The following is a 25,415-nucleotide window of genomic DNA, read 5'->3' as shown; positions in this document are numbered from 1 at the left end:
ATGCTTGACTACCATTTCAACAAGAAGGAAGCAAGTTTTCTACTCTTAGCCTGTTCAAAATCTAGTTTGGATTGATTAATACTTGCTTTACAATTGCTGTGAGCTTTGGTGTAGGCAGAAAACAAAACCTAATATTTGGATGCAAGTCAATTACAATATTTAACATTCTTATCTTGAACAGCCTTAGCACAATTATTGGAAAACCAAGGTTAGATATAGATAAAGGACAAGATTTTAAGGTGAAGTGTGGAATAAAGGATTTTATTCCTACAAGGATAATTTCACTGACATGATCTGCATAAACATTGACATCAGAAGATTTAAAACAGTAATCCAACCAAGGAAAGAAGAAAAAGAATAGAAATCTCACAGGTCATCCAACTTTGCATTCTTGTATTGCTAAACAACACAAGGTTGAGAATGGCCACAAAAGAAAGGCTCCACTGGAGAAGAGACTATCACCAAATCGTGATCTGAGGTGGCTAGAGAACCACCCACCTCAACTGTGAACTTGGAAGGATAGTGTGCAAGAGTGTTCAATGTGTGGTTAGGATTTTCTGGTATTACTGTGGTTAAATGAACAATCTCTGTGAGGTCATTATAAATTGCATCTCGGCCAGCTTCAAAATTGCAAAAGAGGAGATTCCAAATTACTAAGTCTTTCACAGGGAATATCAAAGCAGATATATGCACAAGTACCACCTTTGAAGCAAAAGGAATTGTACAGCAAATAATTAGGACAACTGAGATGAGCAATGGTTGAATTAACCAATAATTGGGATTCTATCAGAAAAAATAAGTAGGCCTTGGCAGACCATAAATGGAAATGGGGATCACTGAGGTTGGAACTGAGACCACATATATTAATGAAATGAATGAGAAAGTGTTTGAGGTTTAGATCTTTTCACAGATTAGTTTGACTATCTATTATATGCTCAGTAGTAAGAAAAGGTGAAGAGGATATGTTGTATGAAGTAATGAAATTTTTGGATATGGTGTACACTTGGCAAGAATATACCCAGCTCCTTGATATAACATGGCCTCGACAATGCCCCCCTCCACATACGCACTTCTTGGATTCCCTCCAGTCATTATATGGCAGATTAGAGGCAACGAGATTATACACTTGCTGATCCACAAGCCTCCTAGAGTTACGAACAGGTTGAGTCCAGTGGACTACTAGTGGCTGGCCTGAAAATACCATTTTAGAGCTGTACCCTCAAAATGTAAGGAAGATTGGATCTAACCATGATGCCCAACAATATCAAAAGACTACTGCACACAGTATTCCAGTCAACAGTGTAGTGATATAACCAACAATGCTGGCAATGTGGTATCACCAGATATTCATATTTAAACATCCTCAGTCTGTTTGTCAGCATAAACTATTTATGCAGTTCCTTACTGCCAAACTAATTTATTTTTCAAGTATTCCATATTGAAGTATTCTACATATCAGTAATCTGCATTTAAGGGTTTCATAATTAGCATGATGTCAAAGTAAGAGTGGGATTAGTGTTGCATGTGCATTTTATTTTTCTTTTTTTTTTTTATTATTACAAATATGATGTAAATACATGTTTTTTTTCAAGAACATGTAATTTTGGGGGTGTGGCTTATATTGTAACAGATATAATAATTGGCATTCTAACTCACCTGTAACATAGAAAAATTTGTTTGCCAGCTAGCTCCTGCTCGACAAGGAATAAATCTATCTCCATAATACTGCTTGGAAGGAGACTTGGTAGGTGTTAAGTTATTGCTGAACGGATCCTGGTTGAAAAAAAATATCAGAAGGAAAGTAAGTTAATCTTTTTTAACATTTAATTTTATATATACAGTCGATTCCGGTTATTTGGAACACATTGGGACTAGTGCATTTTGGCCCAATTAAGCAGCTGCCCCAATTATCCGAAGTTTCATGTAAATAGTTAAAAATGCAATGGACCCCCCCCCCTTTACAATTGGTTCACTGTACAATCAAATCACATTACGATGGACTCACCATAGTAAAGTACCGTTCACTATACGATGTGTAGTAAGCACCAGTCACTGTGATCATGTTTGTGAATTGAATTTTCATTCTATTAAACAGCGATTCTAATTAGCGAAAACAGGAGGAATATTATCCACAGGCTAAAAGTAAAGTATATTAAGCACAAATTTAGCCTTTATTACCTTACCAATTAAAAAATTAAATGATACATGATAATCGAAATAATTAATACATGCTGTAATATGTACATACTAACTAGTTGACACTTCTGTTTACTGACATTTGTGGATGGGGGTTAAAATTTAAAACAGTAAAAAGATAATCAATCAATAACAAAGAACTCGGCACACAAACTGCAAGTAACACGACACATGCAAGTGAGAAAGAAGTAACAAGTTACAAAGCTTTAAAAATAGGAATGAAGAGAAGATTCTGAAAATTAATTTTTTATATGATTGAAGATTCCATGGAAGTGTAAACACCATAATAACCCACAGAATTCCAGCTGTCAGTATTATCGCAAATTCAATAAGATCGAGTTTACTATCCGTTTATGATAGATTGCACAAACTGAAAAGCCCAATAAACAGGTGACTGCTAATTGTTTTTATTATTTTATGGTTGTGACCTCCAGAAATCTGACCAAATCGCATGGTATGGTTGCAGACAATTGTTGTATAATTTACAGTGCTGCAGTCTCCTGCTCCGATTAAACGGCATGCTGTCCCAATTAAGCGAAGTAAACACTGGCTATTTTCTCGATTGGGTTCTGTCTTTTAAAATTTGCCCCAAATAAATGGCTGCCCTGATTAACTGGTGGCCCAAATAACCGTAATCCACTGTATAAGAATCCTTTATTGCCAAAATAAAAATAGGAGGCAATACCCTGGTACAGAATTAACCAAAGAGAGTTTACAAAATTAATCACATTACAATTGGTAGCCTGGTTAATATTCTCACAAATTAAAAACATATATTCCATTTGACAAAAAAATGCCCTTTCAATACAAAGAAAGACTACTTCATAACACTGAGCCAATCTAAAAAGTGCTGATGATCACGTGACATATCTATTTATCTATCACATGATCATCAAAATGGGCAATTTCCTTGGTATTCCACAGTATCAGCAGCATAACATTAAAATTTATTAACAATGCTTTTACCATTAAGACTTCTATACAAAAGATATCTTATTAGGATATTTGTATAGGATATCTATTCTGGCATTTTTGTTCACTCTAATACCAGTGCTTGAAATAACAAAAAAAAAATTAATAATAAATAAATCAAAATAAACTTATCCTACCACTTTTGTGAACCTGAATGAACACCACAAAATATATACAACCAATAGATTATCTGTATTGGAATTTTTGTTAGTAATATACTTCATGTTTACATCATGCTGTCAAGAGAAGGTGTTCGTATTATAAAGATGTTATAATCTCATTTCCTGAAATTAAAACTCAATCTTTTGTCTTTGATGACTGCTACTTCTCTCCTTATCATCCAAGTGAGAACTCTGTTATCACTTCCTGCTAATGGTTCCATTAGTAGGAAGTACCATAACCTTATGATGTCATCTCGTGGGTAATGATCAAGTCTAGAATATTCTTATTCTAAAATTATTCTAGAATATCCTTAATATTTTCTGTAACATTGCTGTAACATCACCAAATTGATATAAAAAATTTTCCACCCTATGATGAGTGATCTTCTTATTTGATCCAATCAATAAGAGGTATCAATTGAAATTGCTCATAAGACATTCACACTTGCTCACCCATTGTCTGCAAGGAGAGGTGCATCACCTGGCAGGTCATTAAATAATTGAATCCCCAACAAGTTTCCAGTTATATTCATCTCTAGGGTGAGCACCAATTTCCTCATGCCTCAAATTCATCTATTGATGGATCAAGTTTTAATTTGAGTTTGGTACACTCCTTACATCAGGAACAACAAAAGAATCACCAGTTGTTGAGCTATGATTATCAATTAGATTGTCCTTTCAATACATGCCACAGGCTATGCAAGCAATGGGAACGAGATTGGCTCAGTGCAGGCAGTTTTTATGGCTCCATCAAATACAGAAGTTTTACTTAAATTTTTACCATATTATTGACTAAATTGGCATATTAATTTATTTTCTAGAAGTAGCTTATATTCCTAGTTATAATACTTAGCCTATTTTGAACTTAGAGATTTTGAGGGTTATTACTTAGTATCGATACGGAATAGCATTACGTATATCTCAAACTTGATAGCGTAAGGCATAATGTAAAACTAGATAGCAGTAATACGTAGCACTATAATAGGAATCTTTTAGCTTAGTATAGTATTGCCAATTAATCAATTAAATTCATAAATCCTTTTAATTTTTTTGTTAACTAAATTGTATTTAAATGGAAAACATGCCGCAGACTAGAGTAGCAAAGCTACTTGCGCAAAGTAGCAAAAATGATGTGGATCGCGGGAGTACTGTAGGGGACAATTCTCCAACGCATCACAGTCTAAAAAAATGTGCAAAAAGCGACATATTTGAGGATCTCTCTCTCTCTCTCTCTCTCTCTCTCTCTCTCTCTCTCTCTCTCTCTCAGAAAGGTGATGATCTAGCCATAGAGGATGTCTTTGTGTTTGTGTGTGTGTGTGTGTGTGCTAGGTGCAGAGAATGTGAAGAAATTAGGCACCAACCAAGCATTCTGATGGGTTTATGAGAGCTTGAAGGGTCAGGTGGATGCCCTCGAAGGAATTAAAATGGGGGACCCATCAAGTTCCCAGCTGCCCAACTCAACGCCAGACCACACTCTTATGCACAAGGCAACACAGTGGCAACCTTCATGGCAGAATGCGCTGGTCCCACAGGAGCTAGTTATTGTTGGCGACTCAATTGTCAGGGGAAACAAGAAATATATTGTACAAAATGGATAGGTGGAAAATACCAGGGTATGTCTGCCAGGGGTAAAAGGTGATGACGTTGTAGAGCAGATATCACATCTTGTAAGAGAACAAAAGGTGATATCGTTGTACATGTTGGCACTAATGACATTAAGTGTAGAAAATCTGTGGATTTACTAAGCAAGTACAGGTCAATGCTGAAAAAAAGATGCAAGTTAGGGTTAAATTTGAAAGTGTCTGCAATCCTGCCCAGACACGATAGGAGGGAGTATATGATGAGAGCCTTGTCAATCAATTCGGCCCTGCAGGGCTCGTGGGGTTGAATTTTTCTCAGCGTGGTCTGTGCTTGTTAACAGGGGAAGTTTGTTTTTCAGGGATGGAATACACTTAAAAAGAAAAAAGGGGGTGCAAGAATATTTGCTGATGCTATCGAGGCAATGTTAAGTGGGTCGGAAAAATGCTAGCTTTGGGGAGGATTCAGACTAAAAGGTTAAAAGTAGTCACAGACAGAGGTGAAGGTGATTCTTGTCTACTTCTATTAGAATAAGCAGTGGCCTAGAGCGAGAGGTGATGGGGTTTCAGGGACTGATGGCAGTCATCGTGAAACAGGTGGGTATATGATGTGTTAGGGTAACTAAGAATAAGGATAGGTACATATATACTTGCATGTATACCGATGCTAGAAGTATAGTAAATAAATTTGATAGATTTGAAGTGTTAGTCAAGACATCAAAGGCAGATATTGTTCGGAAATCAGAGACATGGTGTCACAAAGATATTAGGAATGCAGAATCGGAATTTGGGGAGTACAATGTGTACAGAAAGACAGGAAAGGAAGGGAGGAGGGGTTATGCTGTTAATTAAGAAAAACATAAAACCAAAAGAAGTGCATCCAGTTGATATAGATGGACAGTGCACTGTTGAGTCAGTTTGGTGTGACATAAGCACTGCAAAAGCAAAAATAAGAGTACGAGTGTTATAGGCCTAATGACTCGAATGAGCACAACAAACAATTGTACAGAGAAATAGAGTGGGCTAGTAAATCAGAATGTATTATAATGGGGGATTTTAACTTCCCAGATATTGACTGGAACTTGTGGGTTGGTCTCTCGCACACTAGTAAGACTTTTGTGGATTTATTGGATGATTGTTTTCTGCAGCAGCATTTTTCGAGAGGCAACCAGAGAGGGTAATACTCTTGATCTGGTTATCAGCAGTGATCATTTGTGTATTAAGAATTTGCAGATAAAGGAACCACTAGGTGGCAGTGATCACAGTGTACTGATGTGGGATTTACTTAAAGATATAATTACCATCAGAGGTAAAGGAAAGGGTTTTTGCTTCCATAAAGGTGAGTACAGTTTGTTTGTTAGTTATTTGGTTTTTAGGAGCATTAGCAACTAAGGCCATATTGCTCCGGGATATGCGGTGGTCATTCGTTGACCTTTCTGCTTCCTCCGTATTTGGTGGTCACGGGGGTGAGTACAGTGGTCTCAGAAAGTTTCTAAATTCTGTACAGTGGGATCAACTGATGATGTTATCAACATAAAATTCTAAGTGGGAAGCATTCAAGGAATTAATTGTGGAAGCTATTAAAAGTTTCATACCTATTAAGAAACATTGTTCAAGATTTAGGCCTAAATGGTTGTCAAATGAACTAATGAGACTCGTGACAGAGAAGAAAAATGCATGGGATGCATATAAATTATCAGGCGACACAGAAGCCTACGGCAGATATAAGCTAGTCTGTAATCAAGTCACTAAGGAGGTTAGGAAGGTGAAGATAGATTACGAGAAATCTTTGGCTAAGGATGCTAAGAAAAACAGCAAGGATTTCTTTACTTATATAAACTCTAAAAGGAAGGGGATGAATCTGATTGGTACACTTGATATTGATGGTTTGACTGTTGATGATCCTACAGATAGCAAACAAGCTGAGTGAGTATTTTGCATCTACATTCACACATGAGGAGTTATTAAGGTTTCAAAATGCCAGAAGGTTACCAATTGTAGCAGGGTGCTTAATGATTGCGTAATAACTGAGAGCAAAGTGGAGGAGAAATTGTTGAAGTTAAACACAAGAAAGGCACCTGGGGTAGATGGGATCTATCCAGTTATATTAAAGGAGGTGGCAAAGGAAGTAAGCAAACCGTTAGCCATAATTATGAGAGCATCCTTGGAATCAGGGGAGGTCCCCACGGACTGGAGATGTGCAAATGTATCCCCAATTCACAAAGAGGGATCAAAGGGTGACACGAGTAATTACAGACCAGTTAGTTTAACTTCTGTTCCGGGTAAAATAATGGAATCACTGGTTAAAGATGCATTGCAGGATCGTCTAGACAAGACTGCAGCAATAATTCAGACACGGCATGGGTTTGTTAAGGGAAAGTCTTGTCTGACAAATTTGATTGGTTATTATGATGTGGTTACAAAGGAACTGGATGTTACAAAGGAACTGGGGGTGGTGACAAGGCTAGTGGGGAGCCAGACGCATTCAATCCGCAAAGTGGTTTTTCTTATTTATTGATTTTCTAAAATTGATTTTCAAAATTTTTTGATTTAAATTTAGTAGTATAGCATTATTTTATTATTATTTTTTTTAATCTGGTGTATTTATTCTTTACTCGGCCTTGTAATTGCATAAAGGTTCGGTAAGGGTATCAAATCCACGTGTTACAAGTTGCAGCTCCGCTGAACGAGAAGTTTTTTTAGCCTTATTTAGCCGCTTTATTGACCAATTGATACATCAAATTATTTTCTATAAGTAGCTTATAGACCTAGTCAGGATCGTTAGTTTATTCCAAATTGAGACAGCGAGATTTGGAAGTTAATTAATATTTAAGTGTCCATAGATTTACCCTTCATAACTTGCGCCATTGTTATACGATACGTTATATCCCGAAATAGATAGCGTTAGTATAGTATAGTATATAATATAGTCAATTAATCAGCAAAATCTATTAATTTTGTTAAACTTCGTTGTCAATTAAATTGTACTTTTAACTAAATACATATAACGACTTAGATCACAAACGTAACATAATTAATTAATACATAACTTGATGTGGAAGTTATATAAACGGCACTCGTAGATAATATTTGATACTGAAAAATATATATATAGCGTTATAACTGTGTTGGGATACAAGTTTAGGGTTATAATTTTGTACTGAAATTTTATTGAAATTTAATCGAAATCATGACTCAGACCAGAGCAGCAAAGCAAAAGGCTCAAGCTAATGGGAGTGCTGTGGCTCAGGGGAGAACTGAGAGGGGCAGTTGCCCTCTGAATCATAGCCTTTTAAAATGCAATGCTTGCTTCATGTTTGTGGAGCAATCAGGTACAGGACATGATATTGCCGTGGTGGATGTCTTTGTGTGTGCGCGATGCAAGGAGTGTAACGAAATCAGGCGACAACTCAGTGTTGTTATGGGCCTATATGAGAGCGTGAAGGACAGGGTGGATGCCCTCGAAGGATCTAAAGTGAGGGGCCCATCAAGCTCTCAGCTACCCACATCAACGCCAGAGCTTGCACTTCGTCATCATGCAACACAGCAGCAACCCCCCAAGGCAGAATGCGCTGGTCCCACAGGAACTAGTAGTTGTTGGTGACTCTATTGTCAAGGAAACAGGGAACATGCTTTTTAAAAAGGATAGGTGGAACAAGACCAGGGTATGTCTGCCAGGGGCAAAGGTTGATGACATTGTAGAGCAGATATCATCTTTTAAGGGCACAAAAGGTGATATAGTTGTACACATTGGCACAAATGATATTAAGAGTAAGAGACCGGCAGAATTACTTAACAAGTACAGGTCACTGTTGAAAAAAAGCATTGAATTAGGGTTGAATTTGAAAGTGTCTGCAATTCTGCCCAGGGAGGGAGTATATGATGAGAGCCTTGTCAATCAATTCAGCCCTGATCAACTGTGCAAGGCTCAAGGGGTAGAATTTTTATCAGCCTGGTCTGTACTTGTTAACAGAAGGTACTGTTTCTACAGGGATGAGATACACTTAAATAGAAAGGGTGCAAGAATATTTGCTTATGCTATCAAGGTGGTGTTAGGTGGGTCGGAAAACTGCTAGCGTGGGGAGATACAAGGACTAATAGATTAACAGTAGCCACTGGCAGAGGTGAAAGTGATTCTTGAATGTCACATTGGAATGAGCAGAAGCCTGGAAAACAAGATGCAGGATATTTCTGAGACTGCTGGGAGTTATTGCGGTACAAGTAAACACATGAGTTGTGTTAGGGTAGCTAAGAATAGGAACAGGTACATGTATACTTGCATGTACACCAATGCTAGGAGTTTGGTAAATAAATTTGATGAATTTGAGGTATTGCTCAAAGCATCAAAGGCGGATATTGTTGGGATATCAGAGACGTGGTGTCACACAGATATAAGGAATGCAGAACTGGAATTTGAGGAGTACATCTACAGAAAGAACAGACAGGATAGGAAGGGAGGAGGGGTTATGCTATTAGTTAAACATAAAATCCAAGCAAGTGAAGCCAGTCGACATCGCTGGACAGTGCAGTGTCGAGTCAGTTTGGTGTGGCATAAGCATTGGTAGATCAAAATTGAGAGTAGGAGTGTGCTATAGGCCTAATGACTCTGATGAGTATAATAAGAAACTGTACAGGGAAATAGAGTGGGCCAGTAAATCAGACAGTCTTTTATAATGGAGGATTTTAATTTCCCAGATATTGACTGGAATTTGTGGGTTGGTCACTCACACACTAGCAAGGCTTTTGTGGATTTATTGTATGATTGTTTTCTACATCAGCATTTTGGGAGGCAACTAGAGGGAGTAATACTCTTGATTTGATTATCAGTAATGATTCTTCATGCATTAAGAATCTGCAGATAAAGGCACCACTAGGTGGCGGTGATCACAGTGTGCTGAAGTGGGATTTACTCAAAGAGGTAACTACCATCAGGGGTAAAGGGAAGGGTTATTGCTTTCGTAAAGGCGACTACGATGGTCTGAGACAGTATTTAAATTCTATACAGTGGGACCAGCTGATGATGTTACCAACAGCAAATTCAAAATGGGAAGCATTCAAGAACTAATCTTGGAAGCTACTAGGCTTTACATACCAACTAAGAAATATTGTTCAAGGTTTAGGCCTAAATGGATGTCAGATGAACTAATGAGACATATGGCAGAGAAGAAAAATGCATGGGATACATATAAATTAATATGTGACACAGAAACCTATGATAGATATAAGTTGATCTGTAACCAAGTTACAAAGGAGGTTAGGCAGACAAAGGCAGATTACAAGAAATCTTTGGCAAGGGATGCAAAGAAAACAGCAAAGAGTACGTTACTTATGTAAACTCTAGAAGGAAGGGGATGAATCAGATTGGTCCACTTGATATCGATGGTTCAACTGTTGATGATCCTGCTCAGGTAGCTAACAAACTAAATGAATATTTTGCATCGACATTCACACATGAGGAGTTATTCAGCGAGGGGAATGCCAGAGGTGTATTCAACTCTGGCAGTAAGCTAGATAATCTTGTAATAACTGAGAGTAAAGTGGAGGAGAAACTGGATAGATCCCATCCACACCTGGGGTGGATGGGATCTATCCAGTTATATTAAAGGAGGCAGCAAAGGAAGTAAGCAAACCCTTAGCCATAATTATGAGAGCTTCCTTGGACTCAGGGGAGGTACCCATAGATTGGAGATGTGCAAATGTGACCCCAATTCACAAAGGAGGATCAAAGGCTGACACAAGTAATTATGGACCTGTGAGTTTAACTTCTGTTCCAGGAAAATTAATGGAGGCACTGGTTAAAGAAGCACTGCAGGATCATCTAGACAAGACTCCAGTTATAGCTCAGACGCAGCATGGTTTTGTTAAGGGCAGGTCTTGCCTGACCAATTTGATTGGATACTATGATGCAGTCACAAAAGAACTGGATGCAGGGAATAACTTTGATATTATATACTTGGATCTTAGAAAGGCTTTTGATACTGTTGCACATGGAAGACTGCTGCACAAATTGGAACAGTGTGGCATTGGAGGCAAATTGCTATGGATAAAGGTGTGGTTGAGGGGGAGAAGACAGAGTGGTGATCAATGGACACTGCTCATCGTGGACTAATGTTATTAGTGGAGTCCCTCGGGGTTCAGTGTTGGGTCCATTATTGTTTTCTGTATTTATAAATAATATTGATGATGGTATATCAAGCTTAATGTCCAAGTTTGCAGACGATACAAAGGCTGGCAGGGTTGTTAAGGACACTACTGATGCTATGCTGCTGCAACAGGATCTGGAAAGGTTGAGCAGATGGGCTGAGAGGTGGCAAATGAAGTTTAACATTGACAAATGTAAAGTACTACATATGGGAAACAGCAACCCCAGAACAATGTATCAACTCTGTGGTACTACACTGACAGTGGTAGAGAATGAAAAGGACCTGGGGGTAATTGTGCAGGCAGATATGAAGTTCTCTGAGCAGTGCAGACAGGTTGCAAGAGTAGCTCATGGTGTCTTATCAATGATATACAGTAATTTTTCTAGAAGGGATAAGGAGGTGATTATTCCCTTGTATAAAGCAATTGTCAGACCACACCTTGAGTACTGTATACAAGTCTGGAGGCCTCATTTGAAGAGGGATGTAGAGCTGCTGGAACGAGTACAGAGAAGGGCAACAAGATTAGTGAATGGAACAAAGGGTTGCTCTTACGAAGAAAGGCTTAAGTTTTGCAAATTACAGTGCCTGGAGACTAGGCATCGGCGAGGTGATCTGATAGAGGTGTATAAAGCCTTGAATGGTTTGAGCATGCTCAATGCTCATGGGATTCTGCCTCTTGCTCAGAATAATCACCTGAGAAGGCATAAATTCAAATTGAGGAAAGACAGATGTAGGATAGATGTGCGGAAATTTGCCTTTAGCCAGCGGGTAGTTGGCTGGTGGAACAGACTTCCATCCCTTGTCGTGGAAGTTGATAGCCTAAATAAATTTAAGGCTCAGCTGGACAGGTATTTCGAACGAATGGAGGGGTGAAGTGGAAGTTTTTTTTTTTTTTATTTTTTGGCTGATGCTGCATAAACTTGCTTTCTTGCATCATATGCCTCTACTAATGCTAATTGTAATGGATGCAAAAAATAATTTTGATATCATATACTTGGATTTCAAGAAAGCTCTTGAAACTGTTGTGCATGGAAGACTACTGTACAAATTGAAGCAGAATGGTATTAACGGTAAATTGCTACAATGGATAAAAGGATGGTTGAGTGGGAGAAGACAGAGGGTGGTAATCAATGGGTGCTGCTTTTCATGGATTAATGTTATTAGTGGAGTCCCACAGGGTTCAGTGTTGGGTCTACTGTTGTTTTGTATATTTATCAATGATATTGATGAAATTATATCCGGCTTAGTGTCGAAGTTTGCCAATGATACAAAGGCTGGCAGGGTTGTTAATGACAGTAATGGCAGTGCCCTGCTGCAACAGAATCTAGAAAATTTCAGCAAATGAGCTGAGAAGTGGCAACTGAAGTTTAACCTTGACAAATGCAAGGTACTGCATACGGGTAGAAGTAACCCCAGAGAAACGTACCAACAGTGCGGTATTACACTTAGGGTGATGGAAAGTGAAAGGGACCTGGGAGTGGTTGTGCGATCGGATGAGGTTTACTGAGCAGTGCAGATGGGCTGCCAGGGCAGATCATGGGGTTTTGTCAATGATATATAGGAATTTTGCTAGCAGGGAAAAGGAGGCAATTGTACCTCTGTATAAGGCATTGGCCAGGCCACGCCTTGAGTACTGCGTACAGGTCTGGAGGCCTCATTTTAGGAAGGATGTAGATTTGTTTGAGCGTGTACAGAGAAGGGCAACAAGATTGGTGAGGGGAATGAATTGATCCTCTTACCAAGAGAGGCTTAAGTTCTGTAAATTGCAGCGGCTAGAGACTAGGCACCTGCAAGGTGATCTGATTGAGGTGTATAAGGCCTTGAATGGGTTGAGCACGCTGAATTCTGATGGGATTCTTCCACTTGTTCACACTACAAACCTAAGGGGGCATAAATTCAATTAAGGAAAGACAGATGTAGAATAGATGTGTGGAAATTTGCCTTTAGCCAGTGGGTGGTTAATTGCTGGAACAAACTTCCATCTGTAGAAGAAGTTGATAGGTTAAATAAATTTAAGGAGGAACTGGACAAACATTTAGAGGGATTTGATTTGTAAATTTCTTTTTTTTTTTTTTTTTTTGGCTGATGCTGCATAAGCTTTCTCCAGTGCTAACCTCTAGTTATATTATTCATAACTAAAAGTTGAAAGTAAATGGAGCCACTAGTGAAACAGTTAAGGACTTCTTACTAGATAAACAGAAGCTAAATAATTTTAAAATTGCCATTAAGCTTTACATTTTTAAAAATTAAACTAAATTTTGTCATGTATAATAAGAAATAATAAATCAGCACCATTAAATCCAATCAGTTCTCTGAATAATATTTTAATGTAAAAATTCTTCAAACCTGAAAATGGAAATGAGAGTTTACTTACATTTTTCCCTGATATAAAGCTCTGGCCATTTTGCTGACGAAGTAGTCGTTTTTCATATTCCTGATTCATTTTAGGTCATTAAATAGAATTTGGGAAAACAGCTGCATTCACTGAAAAGAAGAGGAGGAAACTTTCTATACCATTACATATCTCAAAGTAAACTACCACATTTACTTAATTTCCAAATTCAGCGTGCTGGATTTCTGAAACCCCCTAATATCACACTCATGCTAATTTGTCTGAATGTAGCAACCCAGATAACTGCATTAAACCAAATTGAAAATAATATCTTGCTGAAAACTTCCAAAAATAATAACATGCATAAGGACTATATAATTTATGTATACAAATTATGATCTTATTCCATGAACTCATTTAGTGCATTTTCCTTATGTATATAAGAAAAATACTCCAAACAAATACCTTATTTGTTCGCATTATTATATAGGATTTCAGGATTTACAATGTTAGTATCGGTATTAAAATGACAGAATGATGCAAAGAAGCAATCTTATGTTTTCTTTTGTGTTCTGTTATTTGGTTTTTAGGAACATTAGCAACTAAGGCCATATTGCTCCGGGGATATGCGGTGGTCATTCCCTGACCTTTCCGCATCCTCCGTATTTGGTGGTCATGCTTTTGTGTTCTCTTTGTCTTTTTTTTCTGCTATAAAAAAGTGTCTACTGTCATACTTTACCTACTTGTGGTAACGTGTACCAATTTTCAACTTGTTCAAATTTTCTCACGTGCAGTCTACAATTGAACAGCTGCATGAAATTAAGATAAGAGATGTTTATAAAGAGACTAAGTTAAATTTTGTACATAAATATACATAAATGCTTTTAAGTATTATTTTTTTTTCTATTTTGATTCTGTAGTTGAATATCAGAGCAGGCTTACTGTCAATCTATAATCAAAAACTAAACTTTCATATTATTTTAAAATATAAAAAAAAAATTTTAATTGTAAACAATAAAAACTCTTTTTTTTTTTATTTGCAGTAATATTGACTATGTTTATATACACTGTACATCAGTGGTGCGCAAACTTATTTCGCTCGCGATCCCTCAATGTAAACCCCAAGGTAGGATGACCAGACTTTTATAGAAGAAAAATGGCATTTTATAAATTATGTAGTAGAAAAGTTTATTCGAGTACTGAGAAAGGAATAAAAAAATCGGTTCCATTTTAATTTACACATTAATTGTTTAATGTTTTAATTGAATACAGCAAAAACAACAAATCAAATTCTTATTCTCCAATTAAGATTAGAAAACAATAAAAAAATGAACAATTACAAAATAAAACAATTAACGAGAAGGACAAGTCTGGATAACTGATAATATTTGGCACAATGGTAATTTCGGGACACAAAGAAATATCAAAAGCAAAGGGATCACAAATCCAATACAACTTTTTTTTTCTGGAGATACATTAAATCATTTGGAAAAATTCTTAATTAGCATTGTTAGGTGGGTGGCAATGATATCCCTAAATTGAAAAATGTCAATATTATAACAAAATCAGAAAAGCATGGGAACATTTCAGTATTATTACGCTCAAATTCAGTTTTCCAAAGATTAAGCTTTCCTTTGAAAGTTTCTATTTTATCACTGAGTATTTTAATTGTAAACAATAAAAACTCTTTTTTTTTTTTATTTGCAGTAATATTGACTATGTTTATATACACAGTACATCAGTGGTGCGCAAACTTATTTCGCTCGCAAAAACTTATTTCCCTCGAAGACTTAAATTTAAATCATTAAGTTTTTAAAATATATTAGCAAGGGAATGAAATTTTCCACACCATTTTTGATTTGTAAACAATTGAGCAAGGTTCTGATTTTTATCTATAGAAACAATGAAACTTCATGTTTGAGGTCAAAAAAGAAGTCTCGAAACTTTACCACTTAACAACCACCTTACTTTCGTATATAAAAGAAGCGTTTCAACTCACTTCATTACAAAGCCTTGTAATTTAAGCTTTATTATTTAAGCTTCTATTATTTTTATAAAGTTGATCAATGCTTATTGCATCTTTCAAAACTTCATGCAAATCAGTTTGCATTTCCTTTACTACTAATGCTTCCCTCTGTATAATGCAATGATTCAAAACCATATTTGGAGCAATTTCCTTTACTTTGCCTTTTAAGCGTTTATTTTATCCTGTTAATGCAGCTGCACCATCAGTACAAATTGCAAAGCAGTTGTTCCATGTTATATTATTTGTTTCAAAGAAAATATTTATAACATCAAAAATCATCTTGCCTGTCTTTCTTCCTTCCAAAGCTTTGCAAAATAAAAAATTCTCTAAAATATCTCCCTCGTAGTATCTTGCATATACAATAAGTTGAGCAAGGCTTTAAATGTCTGTGAATTCATTTAACTGTATTGCAAAAATTGGATTTCCTCTCAATCGATTTAATAAACTGAATTTTATGTTGTCCTCGATAACTGTAATATGCTGCAAGATTGTCTCTGGATAGAGGAATGGTTTTTAAATCGTTGCTGTACTTTTTCTTCATGCATAACTGAAATCATTTTTATAGCAGCAGGGAGAATAAAGAGATTCAGCAATAGTATGTGATTTAATTTTTTTCCTATTAAATATGAAACTTCCAACGATGCTCTTAAAGCTTTACAAGGAACTGCCATATGTTTCTTCATGAAAGATTTCAGACCCTGTATGGGGTCGGCGTGTCTTTTGAAAAGGATTCGGTATTTTTCATTATCTCTGGATGTTTCATATGTAAGTGTCTTTTTCATTTAATAGGTTTCGTGCTTTCATAACATATTATGCACTAAAGGATGTTGCTCGTTTAGTGCTCATTTAGAGCTCAACAACACTAAGTAAAGCCATACTTCATAAATTCTTCTTGATATTTCTATTCTTTTTTCATTCTTTTTTGATTTGGAATATGATGGCTCTCTACCAGAAATTGGTGGTTGCACTACATTTACTGTTAGTGTCCAAATTTTCACAGAATACATTTTTTACCCTTTCAGCTTCTGATGTATCTGTAGGAACATCATTGTCATCACTCCTCAACCGTTTTGTTCTGATTACCTAATTGTCCATGGTAAAATATATAAAAAAATATTTTTTTCTTCTTTTATATTTGGATAATATAAAAAGTAGTAGAAGAATGGAAAACACTGACGTGAAAGCACCGAATTACGAAACAGAATAAAGCGTGCGTGCAATATACTTGCTATTTACTGCCACTGCATATTCGCACCTCTGGCCTTTAGGCAATTTCAGAAATTTTTGCTGTAGGAAGCACAAATTAAGAGCTAAAGAGATTACAGTTCAGCAATTGAGTATACAGCAGGCCCCCATTATAACGCTGATTCGCTATAATGCTGTTCTTATATTATAACGCGTATCTGACTATAACGCTGTCACAGATCACTGTAATGCTTTTTTACAGATTGCATTTTTGGCATATTTAATGAAATCGTTTCATTTGATGGAATCGATAGCTTGAAAATGAATAGCAAAACAGCATTAAAACGTTTCCCATGCTCAGTGAAATTTTCTCGCATGCTAATTTAATGCAGTACAGTGACTTGTTACGTAGTTTCGAGATCAACATTTAAAAAAAAAATCAAGTATATTGCTTGTAATATTTGCGTTATATGCATTTATCCAAAGTCTAGTCATCATTCGGTACAGTATTAGACATCGTGCGTAATGGACAGTTTACTTGAACATTGTATCATAATTAATGCAACCAACGCAATTACATTTTCGAAGAGTTAATAATGGCGGTTAAGAATGAAACCGTATTTGGTGGTGACGGGCTCGAACCCCGGTCTAATCAAGAAGCGTATGCTACGCACTGCTGCTCCTTCCCACCTGGCTACGGAGGTGTCCAGGAACCAAGTATCCCATGAATTGTTCTTTCAGTGTAGTATCCATTCCAAAATTCATTTGGTCCATCTTTCATCAGTTCTTGACATGTGACCTGCCCATTTCCATTTTAAGCACTTTGTTCTTTCAGTGATGTCATAGACCTTGGTTTGTTGTTGGTGAATCCATGCACATTTTTCGGTCTCTTTTGGTTATTTTCAAAATTCGGCACTCCATACTTCTCTGTGTGATCCCTCAGTCTTTGTATAGCTTTGACATTTAGTGTCCATGTTTCTCAACTATGTTAGGACAGTGAGGATACCCTGATCAAAAATTTTTCATTTGAGACAGGGTGGCAAGTTTATCTTGAAGACTGTTAAACTTTCCAAATGCTTGCCATCCCAATTTTATGCACTGTTCAATTTCCATCTGTTAAAATTTCTTGTCCAAGATAAACATACCTTTTCACTTTTTCCAGTTTGCATCCATTGGCCATGATTTTCTTTGGTCTGGTAAATTTGTTGAACATAACCTGTGTTTTCTTGATATTCATCTTCAGACCGAACTTGCTTTCATGCTGCAGTTCTTTAATGTTTTGCTGCAATTCTCCCAGATCACTAGCAAAGAGAATGATATCATCTGAAAATCGTAAGTGATTCAAGGTAACCTCCCTTCAAGGTAATTTATATTGAGTCCTTTATTATCCCAATTTATCTTGCAAAAAATTTCTTCTAAACAGGCAAAAAATAGTTTTGGAGAGATTGTGTCTCCTTGTTGGACACCTTTTTCTATGTTGATCTGAAGTTTATCATTGCTGACCCATATTGATGCAGTCGCCTTTTCATATATTGACTGGAGAATATTGATGTAAGCTCTGTCTAAACCTTGGTTGATTAGGGCGTTGACTACTGCTTGTTTTGTGACTGATATAAATAAATATAACAACACACACACACACACACACAACACAGGGTGTGTAGGTGTAAAATGTTATCAAAAGAAGTGGTTAAGAGTTTGAAATTGAGATACATAAAGGATTATAGCTCTACATTAATAGTTATTTGTTATGTTATTTGGTTTTTAGGAGCATTAGAAACTAAGGCCATACTGCTCCGGGATATGCGGTTGTCATTCGCTGACCTTTCTGCATCTTCCGTATTTGGTGGTGAAGGGCTCGAACCCCGGTCTAATCATGAAGCGTGTGCTACGCACTGCTGCTCCTTCCCACCTGGCTACAGAAGCACCTGTACATTAATAGTAGAAAGAACCCAGTAACTATACGGAATGTAGATAATAATTATAAAAACAAGGAGTATGAGGTAAGGTATAGTCTAAGGAAGCAGCAGTTGAAACCATAGGAAAAAAATGCATGTAAGTACCCATAAATAAAATCATATGAATTATGTTATGTGAAAAGTACTTAGTGTTGCAATCGCAATGATTTTGGTGTTTTCTTCAGGAGTCAGCCACCAAAACCAAGGTAAATGCAGCAAAAAGTAAGGCTTCTGTTTTGAACATGAGATATACTGAGTACACAGTAATTACAGATTTAATTAAAGAAAAAAAAGAGCATAATAATGCTGACATATTTCGTGGCTGACCCTACAGAGGCTGAGATAAAAAGTAAAAACAGGAGTAAAAGTATAAGGAAATAATTTTCAAAGAAAGAATGAAATAAAATAACATAAGTCAGGGGATCATTAACATTAGTAGAGACATATAATGCAAGAAAGCAAGCTTATGCAGCATCAGCCAAAACAAAAAAAAAAACCCACTCCCATTTCGCCCCTCCGTTCGTTCAAAATCATTGTGGTATATACTAATGTGTCATGCCGAGGCTGGAATGTAGACCACACGGTGTATGCCAACAAGCTGCATAGGTGAAGAGGAAAGAAAGCGTTTTCCGCTAGGTACGATAGAGTATAAATATCGTGAGGTGAAGCCACCTCATGCGATAGAATGTAGAATGAATAAAAAGTAGGAGTATGATTGGGTGAGAACTAAAATTACATGAATGTAGTAAGCCTCCCAGGATAGTGTAGAAAAATTAACTGGCAAAGCAGCGGTAATATAGATGTTGAACTTTGTGTAGGGAAAAAACAGCTTTGTTTTGTTATTTGGTTTTTAGGAGCATTAGCAACTAAAGCCATATTGCTCCGGGGATATGCGGTGGTCATTCCCTGACCTTTGCACATCCTCTGTATTTGGTGGTCACAGGCTCGAACCCCGGTCTAATCAAGAAGCGTGTGCTACGCACTGCTGCTCCTGCCCACCTGGCTATGGAGAGGCCACAAAAATAGCAAATATAGCAGAAAAATAGCATCTTAATATTGCTTTCAAAACCTAATTGCGCACAAGAAGGAAAGATATATAGAGTATTAGGATAATGGATAGATGTATGAGTAAGAGTGACAATGGTTGTGCTCGTGGTTGCAATTCTTGTTCCTGTAATAGGACCCTGAACGTAGATCTGAGAGTATGCTACATATGTTTAAGTCAGTTGTGCTATAAATGGTAATAAATACCATAGGAAATATACCATTTAGGGTTAAAACCTTTAAAGTGTAAGGAGTAAAATTATTAAGATTATTAATAAAGTAAAAAGAAATTAAAAGTTAAAAATTAAAATTAAAAATGAAAAAATTGTAAAATACAAATAACTACCCCAGTAAGTTAGCCAATCGGTGGGCACAAGTTTTTCAGACTGTGAGACACCAAAGAGGCTAAGGAGTATCTTCTGTACATATATACACAGCATGATAGGAGAGGAGAGGAAGACTTTTTATATCTATAGGGTAGTTGATTAATTTTTTATAATATAAAATATGGAGAGCTTTATTGAAATGAAAATGGAGGTAGGCCGTTGGAAACATGTTATCCAGTAGTTTGCTGTAGAGATATTTTATATTAAGGGTGACTAGATTGTGGCTGTTACATATAGTTGCTATTCTAATACACTGTGAAAGAATGATGTTGGCATGTATTTTCTTTGAGATGTTGGAATGTTGTGTGAAGTTAACTACTTTGAAGTTGAAGGCGCTGTGTTTATTGTAGATATATATATGGTAGTCTGGGAATTATCAAGGTCGATATCTAAGTCTAAATAATTTGCAGAAAGGTTATTGCTGTTGGTTTCTTCTAGAGTGAGCTCTGGAGGGTAGACGTGGGCAAAGTCTTGCAGGAAATTATTGCAGTTGATAACAAACAGGTCATCGATGTATCTGAACATGCATAAATCTGTAGGTAAGGAAGTTTCTGAAAAGTACAGGTAAACAACTGTTCCTTTAGTTTGTAGATAGACAATACTGCCATCAAAGATGTAATTGTTTGATATGCATAGGTTAGTTAAGTTATTTCAGTATTCTGGTTTACAAGTTATAATATGTTTATACTTACAGTATAGTTCTTCCATTACAAGTTTTAAATTAGCTAGATCTATGCTAGTGAACAGGCTGTTAAAGTGGAATGTTGATGTGAGCAATATCTTGGTTTTTTAGAGCTTCTATTATACTTCACCTCACCACATTTATATCCTATCGTACCTAGTAGAAAATGCTTTCTTTCCTCTTCACCTATGCAGCATGTTGGCATACGCTACATGGTCTACATTCCAGATTGGGCATGACACACAGTACGTACTACAAGGATTCTGACTTAAGTTATTTTATTTCATTCTTTCTTCGAAAATTATTTCCTTATACTTTTACTCCTGTTTTTACTTTTTATCTCAGCCTCTGTAGGGTCAGCCACGAAATATATGTCAGCATTATTATACTCTTTCTTTTCTTTAATTAAATCTGTAATTACCGTGTACTCAGTATATCTCATGTTCAAAACAGAAGCCTTACTTTTTGGTGCATTTACCTTGGTTTTGGTGGCTGACCCCTGAAGAAAATATCAAAAACATCGTGATTGCAACACTAAGTACTTTTCACATAACATAATTCATATTGTTTTATTTATAGGTACCTATGTGCAATTTTTACTATGGTTTCAATTGCTGGTTCCTTAGACTGTACGTTACCTCGTACTCCCTGTCTATATAATTTATATATATATATATATATATATATATATATATATATATATAAAAAATGTAATTTAGTTTCATCAATTTCTGGATCCAAATTCCAAATAATTTTTTCAATTTCAGTTTGTGCAACCCAGGGGCATATTCAGGAGGAGAGCAGAGAGAGCATATGCCCCCTTAACCATGCATGTAAATGTATGCAGATAGTTTTTCCTAGGTCTATAAAAAAAAACACTCAAAAATCCAGTCATCGTGCCCCCCCTTACGATGATACATGGATATGGTACTAATGTAACCCACATTTTGAAAGGGTATGCCTATGCCAAAATTTTGAAATTACTGTAAACATAAAATGACTTTACACACTAGTTTGGTCAGAACAGTAATTATTTCCGAGCACTTGTCCCGATGTACAAATGTGATGTTTCATAACATTTATATCAGTTTTGCCATATGGTGATGCAAAAATTCAAAATAAAGAATGGCTATCTGTAGTGTATTGTTTTCACATAGTAAAGAAGATTGGAACACTAAATCTAATATTCTCTCAAGATGGCCACAAACACTCAGGAAAAAAGGTATATAGTTTCAAATTTCACACACTGTGAAGTGCACCAAATTTTAAATAAATTTTGAAATAAACCTGAAAACAGAAGTAACTAATAATATTAAATATGTTTTTTTAATTTTTTAATAGCATTTATATACATAATAAGTAGAAATATACGCACATGTTTGAAATTTCCACACTTAACGGTCTTTTAAACTGGAAAATGAAGAGAATAAGGAATAACTGCCATTTTTATTTTATGTGTAAAACATTGTTACAATTTTCATAATTAAGCAAATTTTTTTTTAAATAAAAGGTGTAAAATATGTAGCATATTTTAAAACTTAATTTATTTTATTAAAACTTAAAGTATATACAATAAACACTGCAACCCATTAAGAAAAGATGAAATGTTGGTATTGTTTAAGCCTAATAAAAAAAATAAAAAAAAATTCAAAACATTTTCCAAAAATTAAAAAGAAAGTTGGGCACCTGTCAGGTGACCCACCACCATTTTTGCTACACTTTGAGGTGACACCAACACCGGGTTAAAGATAAATATGAAGTGCAATGTGATATTTGTGGAATGAAATTTTCTAATTCTGTTGGTTGATATTAATGGTCAAACAACTGGTTAAAATTAGCATAATCCTGCCTACAGTCATGTGTACTTGCAAATGTAACTGTCCTCCAAATATGCTGATTCTTTTTCACTTAAGATAAAGTTTTCAGTATCAGTAAATTAGTCGCACGGTTTTTTTTTTTTTTTTTTACTATTTTCCTTCTTACCACTTTCCAAGGGTCATGATTTTCCCTTTTCAAAATCAGATATCATTATAAAGTAGGCACATTATAATGAGCTATTCCAGTTTGGGTTATTTACATCAGAAAATAATGATGAAGAAACGACAAAATAAAATTACTACTATTACTTGTAAACACAGCTGACAACATATTGTCTCGGTATATTCAAGAGAATCTGTATATAAACAGACAGTTTGTTGATAGTACATTGAAAGAACTTTCAAAACACACACACAAAAACATATATAGTAAACTGTCATTATAGCACTCCTACTTATAGTGCTCCCCTGCTTTTAATGCACTTTTCTCCTCACATTATGATCGATCCTAGGAAGTGCCATGCATTTTTTTTTTTTTTTTAACAATAATAGCACACCCATTTAAAACACTTTCCTACTTATATCACTTTCTTAATGTTCCAAAACAGAATAAAGATGGCTATTATCCTCCTCCCTCTTGACTTCTTGATTTTGGTAAAGGGATGATAGAATAATTTCCGAGAATTGTTTATGGTGCAATTTGTTAATTTTACAGAAATCATTCCTCCTAGTGCAAGCAATGTTTATTTCATATTTAAGTTTTTTTTAAGAATTCAGTGTCCCATCATTTATAGTTACATTTTAAAATTCCTCTGCCTTTTTTTTTAATTCAATGTTGTTCACCATTTTCCCTGTTAGCACAGTAATTAGTGTTGTATATCTGTGTTCAATTTGGCATCAATAAAATTTATTATATAAAATATATATTATTATATATTTATATATAATAATTTATATTATAAAATGATGGCATATAACTTAAACAGACAACTTTAATATTTAGCAAAAACTAAAATCCCGTATATGACATGTTTAGTTTAATAATACTTAAGATATTACCTGTTTAATCCAATTAAAAAAAAAAAAAAAAAAATGTTCAGTTGATGTTCAAGTTTGCTGACAAACTGAACAACTGAACTAATACATCCAAAACCCCAGGGGCTGATGAGTATGGGCTTGGCACACTCAGGGTCCTGAGGTGGATATCATCATTCTTCTCTTTCTTGGTGGTTCCTTTCTACTTTCTTTCTTCTCTCTCTCTCTCTCTCTCTCTCTCTCTCTCTCTCAGGGTAACTTGGGAATTTTTTTTTTTTTTTTTTTGGCTGGTGCAGCATAAGCCTCAGGCTTCCTTGCACCATATAGCTAATAATAATAATATGATACAGCCAAAGGAGATGCATTTATATGTTTTTGTTGCAAAAAGTGAGGAGATTAAGTGAATATTCAGTGTTCTGATGGGCAAATATATAGGGTGATTCAAAAAGGACTTTACAACTTCGTAAGAGTATAGAAATTTATTCAGCAGACTTATATAATTTATTTAACTGTGATATTGTAGCAAAAAACATCGTTTTACTGATGTAGCAGCGGTACCGAATTCCATCAACACGAGCGCTAGCGGTTTGCATTTCAAAAATGGCTACTTTCACCGACTACTTTCACATTTCATGTTAGTGGTAGCGTTAACACCCACAACTGCAGGATTTGGGCCAGCGAAAACCCATGTGTGCGTCTGGAACATGTTCGTGACAGCCCAAAGGTGAATGTCTTTTGTGCACTCAGCAAAGTAAAAGTTTATGGACCCTTCTTTTCCCATGAGATAACCATCAACAGTATTGTGTATCTGGATATGCTGGAAAATTTTCTCATTCCACAGTTCGACGAAGATGACCACGAAGGACGCTTTCACTTTCAGCTAGGACTCAGCACCTCCTCACTACTTGACTGAGGTAAGGGAATTCCTCAATAACCGTTTCCCAGGTCGGTGGATTGGTCGAGCATGGCCACCTCATTACCAAGATTTGACACCTCTAGACTTTTTTCTATGGGGTTTCATTAAAGATCGAGTGTTTGTTCCATCCTTACCTACCAATCTTGCTGAGCTCAAAAATAAAATCACCGCCACAGTTACAGTGGATAAGTTGCATTTGGGAGGAAATTGAGTTCAGACGGAATGTCTGCCGTATCACCAATGGCAGTCACATTGAACCAAAATGACTGTTCTAGGTAAAACTTGATGTTTTTTGCTACAATATGACATTTCAATAAATTATGTCTCCTGAATAAATTTCTATACACTTACGAAGTTGTAAAGTCCTTTTTGAATCACCCTGTATAGCTTGAGGAACGTGGTTGATTCTCTCGAAGGAATTAAAATGAGGGACCCCATCATGCACTCACTCAGCTGCCCAGAAAAGAAAAATGCTACAGGCTCTACAGCAGCATCCCCAAAGGAAGAAAGTGCTGGTCCCACAGAAAGTAGCTATTTCAGTGATTCTATTGTAAGGGAAATGGAAAATATGGTGTTCAAAAAGAACAGATAGAACAGGACCAAGGTATGTCTGCTGAGGACGAAAGTTAGTGATGCTGTAGAACAGTTATCATTTAAGGGCACAAAAGGTGATATTGTTCTACACGTTGGTACTAATGATATTAATAATAGAGATCGGAGCTTTACTTAACAGGTAAAGCTCCGAATTTGACAGAAACCTGCAAGTTAGGAGGAGGAAGGGAGGGAGGGAGGGAGGGAGGGAGGGGCGCATGACGATAGCTCTGTCAATCAATTCAACCCTGGAGAGAATGTGCAAGGCTCATGGGGTAGAATAATTTTTTTTCCCCAGCATGGTCTGCATTTGTTAACTGGAGAAACCGTTATTACAAAGATGGGTACACCTAAATAGAAGGGGTGCAAGAACATTTGCTAATGTTCTCGAAGC

General features: G+C 36.1%; 1 protein-coding gene across 6 annotated transcripts in view; it reads right to left on the bottom strand.

Moving 5' to 3' along the window:
* fzr (fizzy and cell division cycle 20 related) overlaps window positions 1-25,415 on the bottom strand; it is a 155,895-nt gene that overhangs the window by 88,343 nt on the left and 42,137 nt on the right. For 4 of the 6 annotated variants that reach the window (XM_090374457.1, XM_090374453.1, XM_090374452.1 and 1 more), the window contains exons 3-5: window positions 22,038-22,072; window positions 13,424-13,533; window positions 1,657-1,773 (exon numbers count right to left, since the gene is read on the bottom strand). In XM_090374457.1, coding sequence (XP_090230583.1) covers window positions 1,657-1,773; window positions 13,424-13,492 — 186 coding nt within the window. In that variant the 5' untranslated portion in view covers window positions 13,493-13,533; window positions 22,038-22,072. The remainder of the gene's footprint in view (window positions 1-1,656; window positions 1,774-13,423; window positions 13,534-22,037; window positions 22,073-25,415) is intronic. The other 2 variants (XM_090374456.1, XM_090374455.1) reach the window with 1 other exon arrangement.

This window comes from Mastigoproctus giganteus, chromosome 5 (assembly GCF_048544385.1).
Source record: "Mastigoproctus giganteus isolate SK-2022 chromosome 5, ASM4854438v1, whole genome shotgun sequence".
In the NCBI taxonomy this organism is placed as follows: Eukaryota; Metazoa; Arthropoda; class Arachnida; order Uropygi; family Thelyphonidae; genus Mastigoproctus; species Mastigoproctus giganteus.
This window is presented reverse-complemented; position numbering and strand designations above follow the sequence as displayed.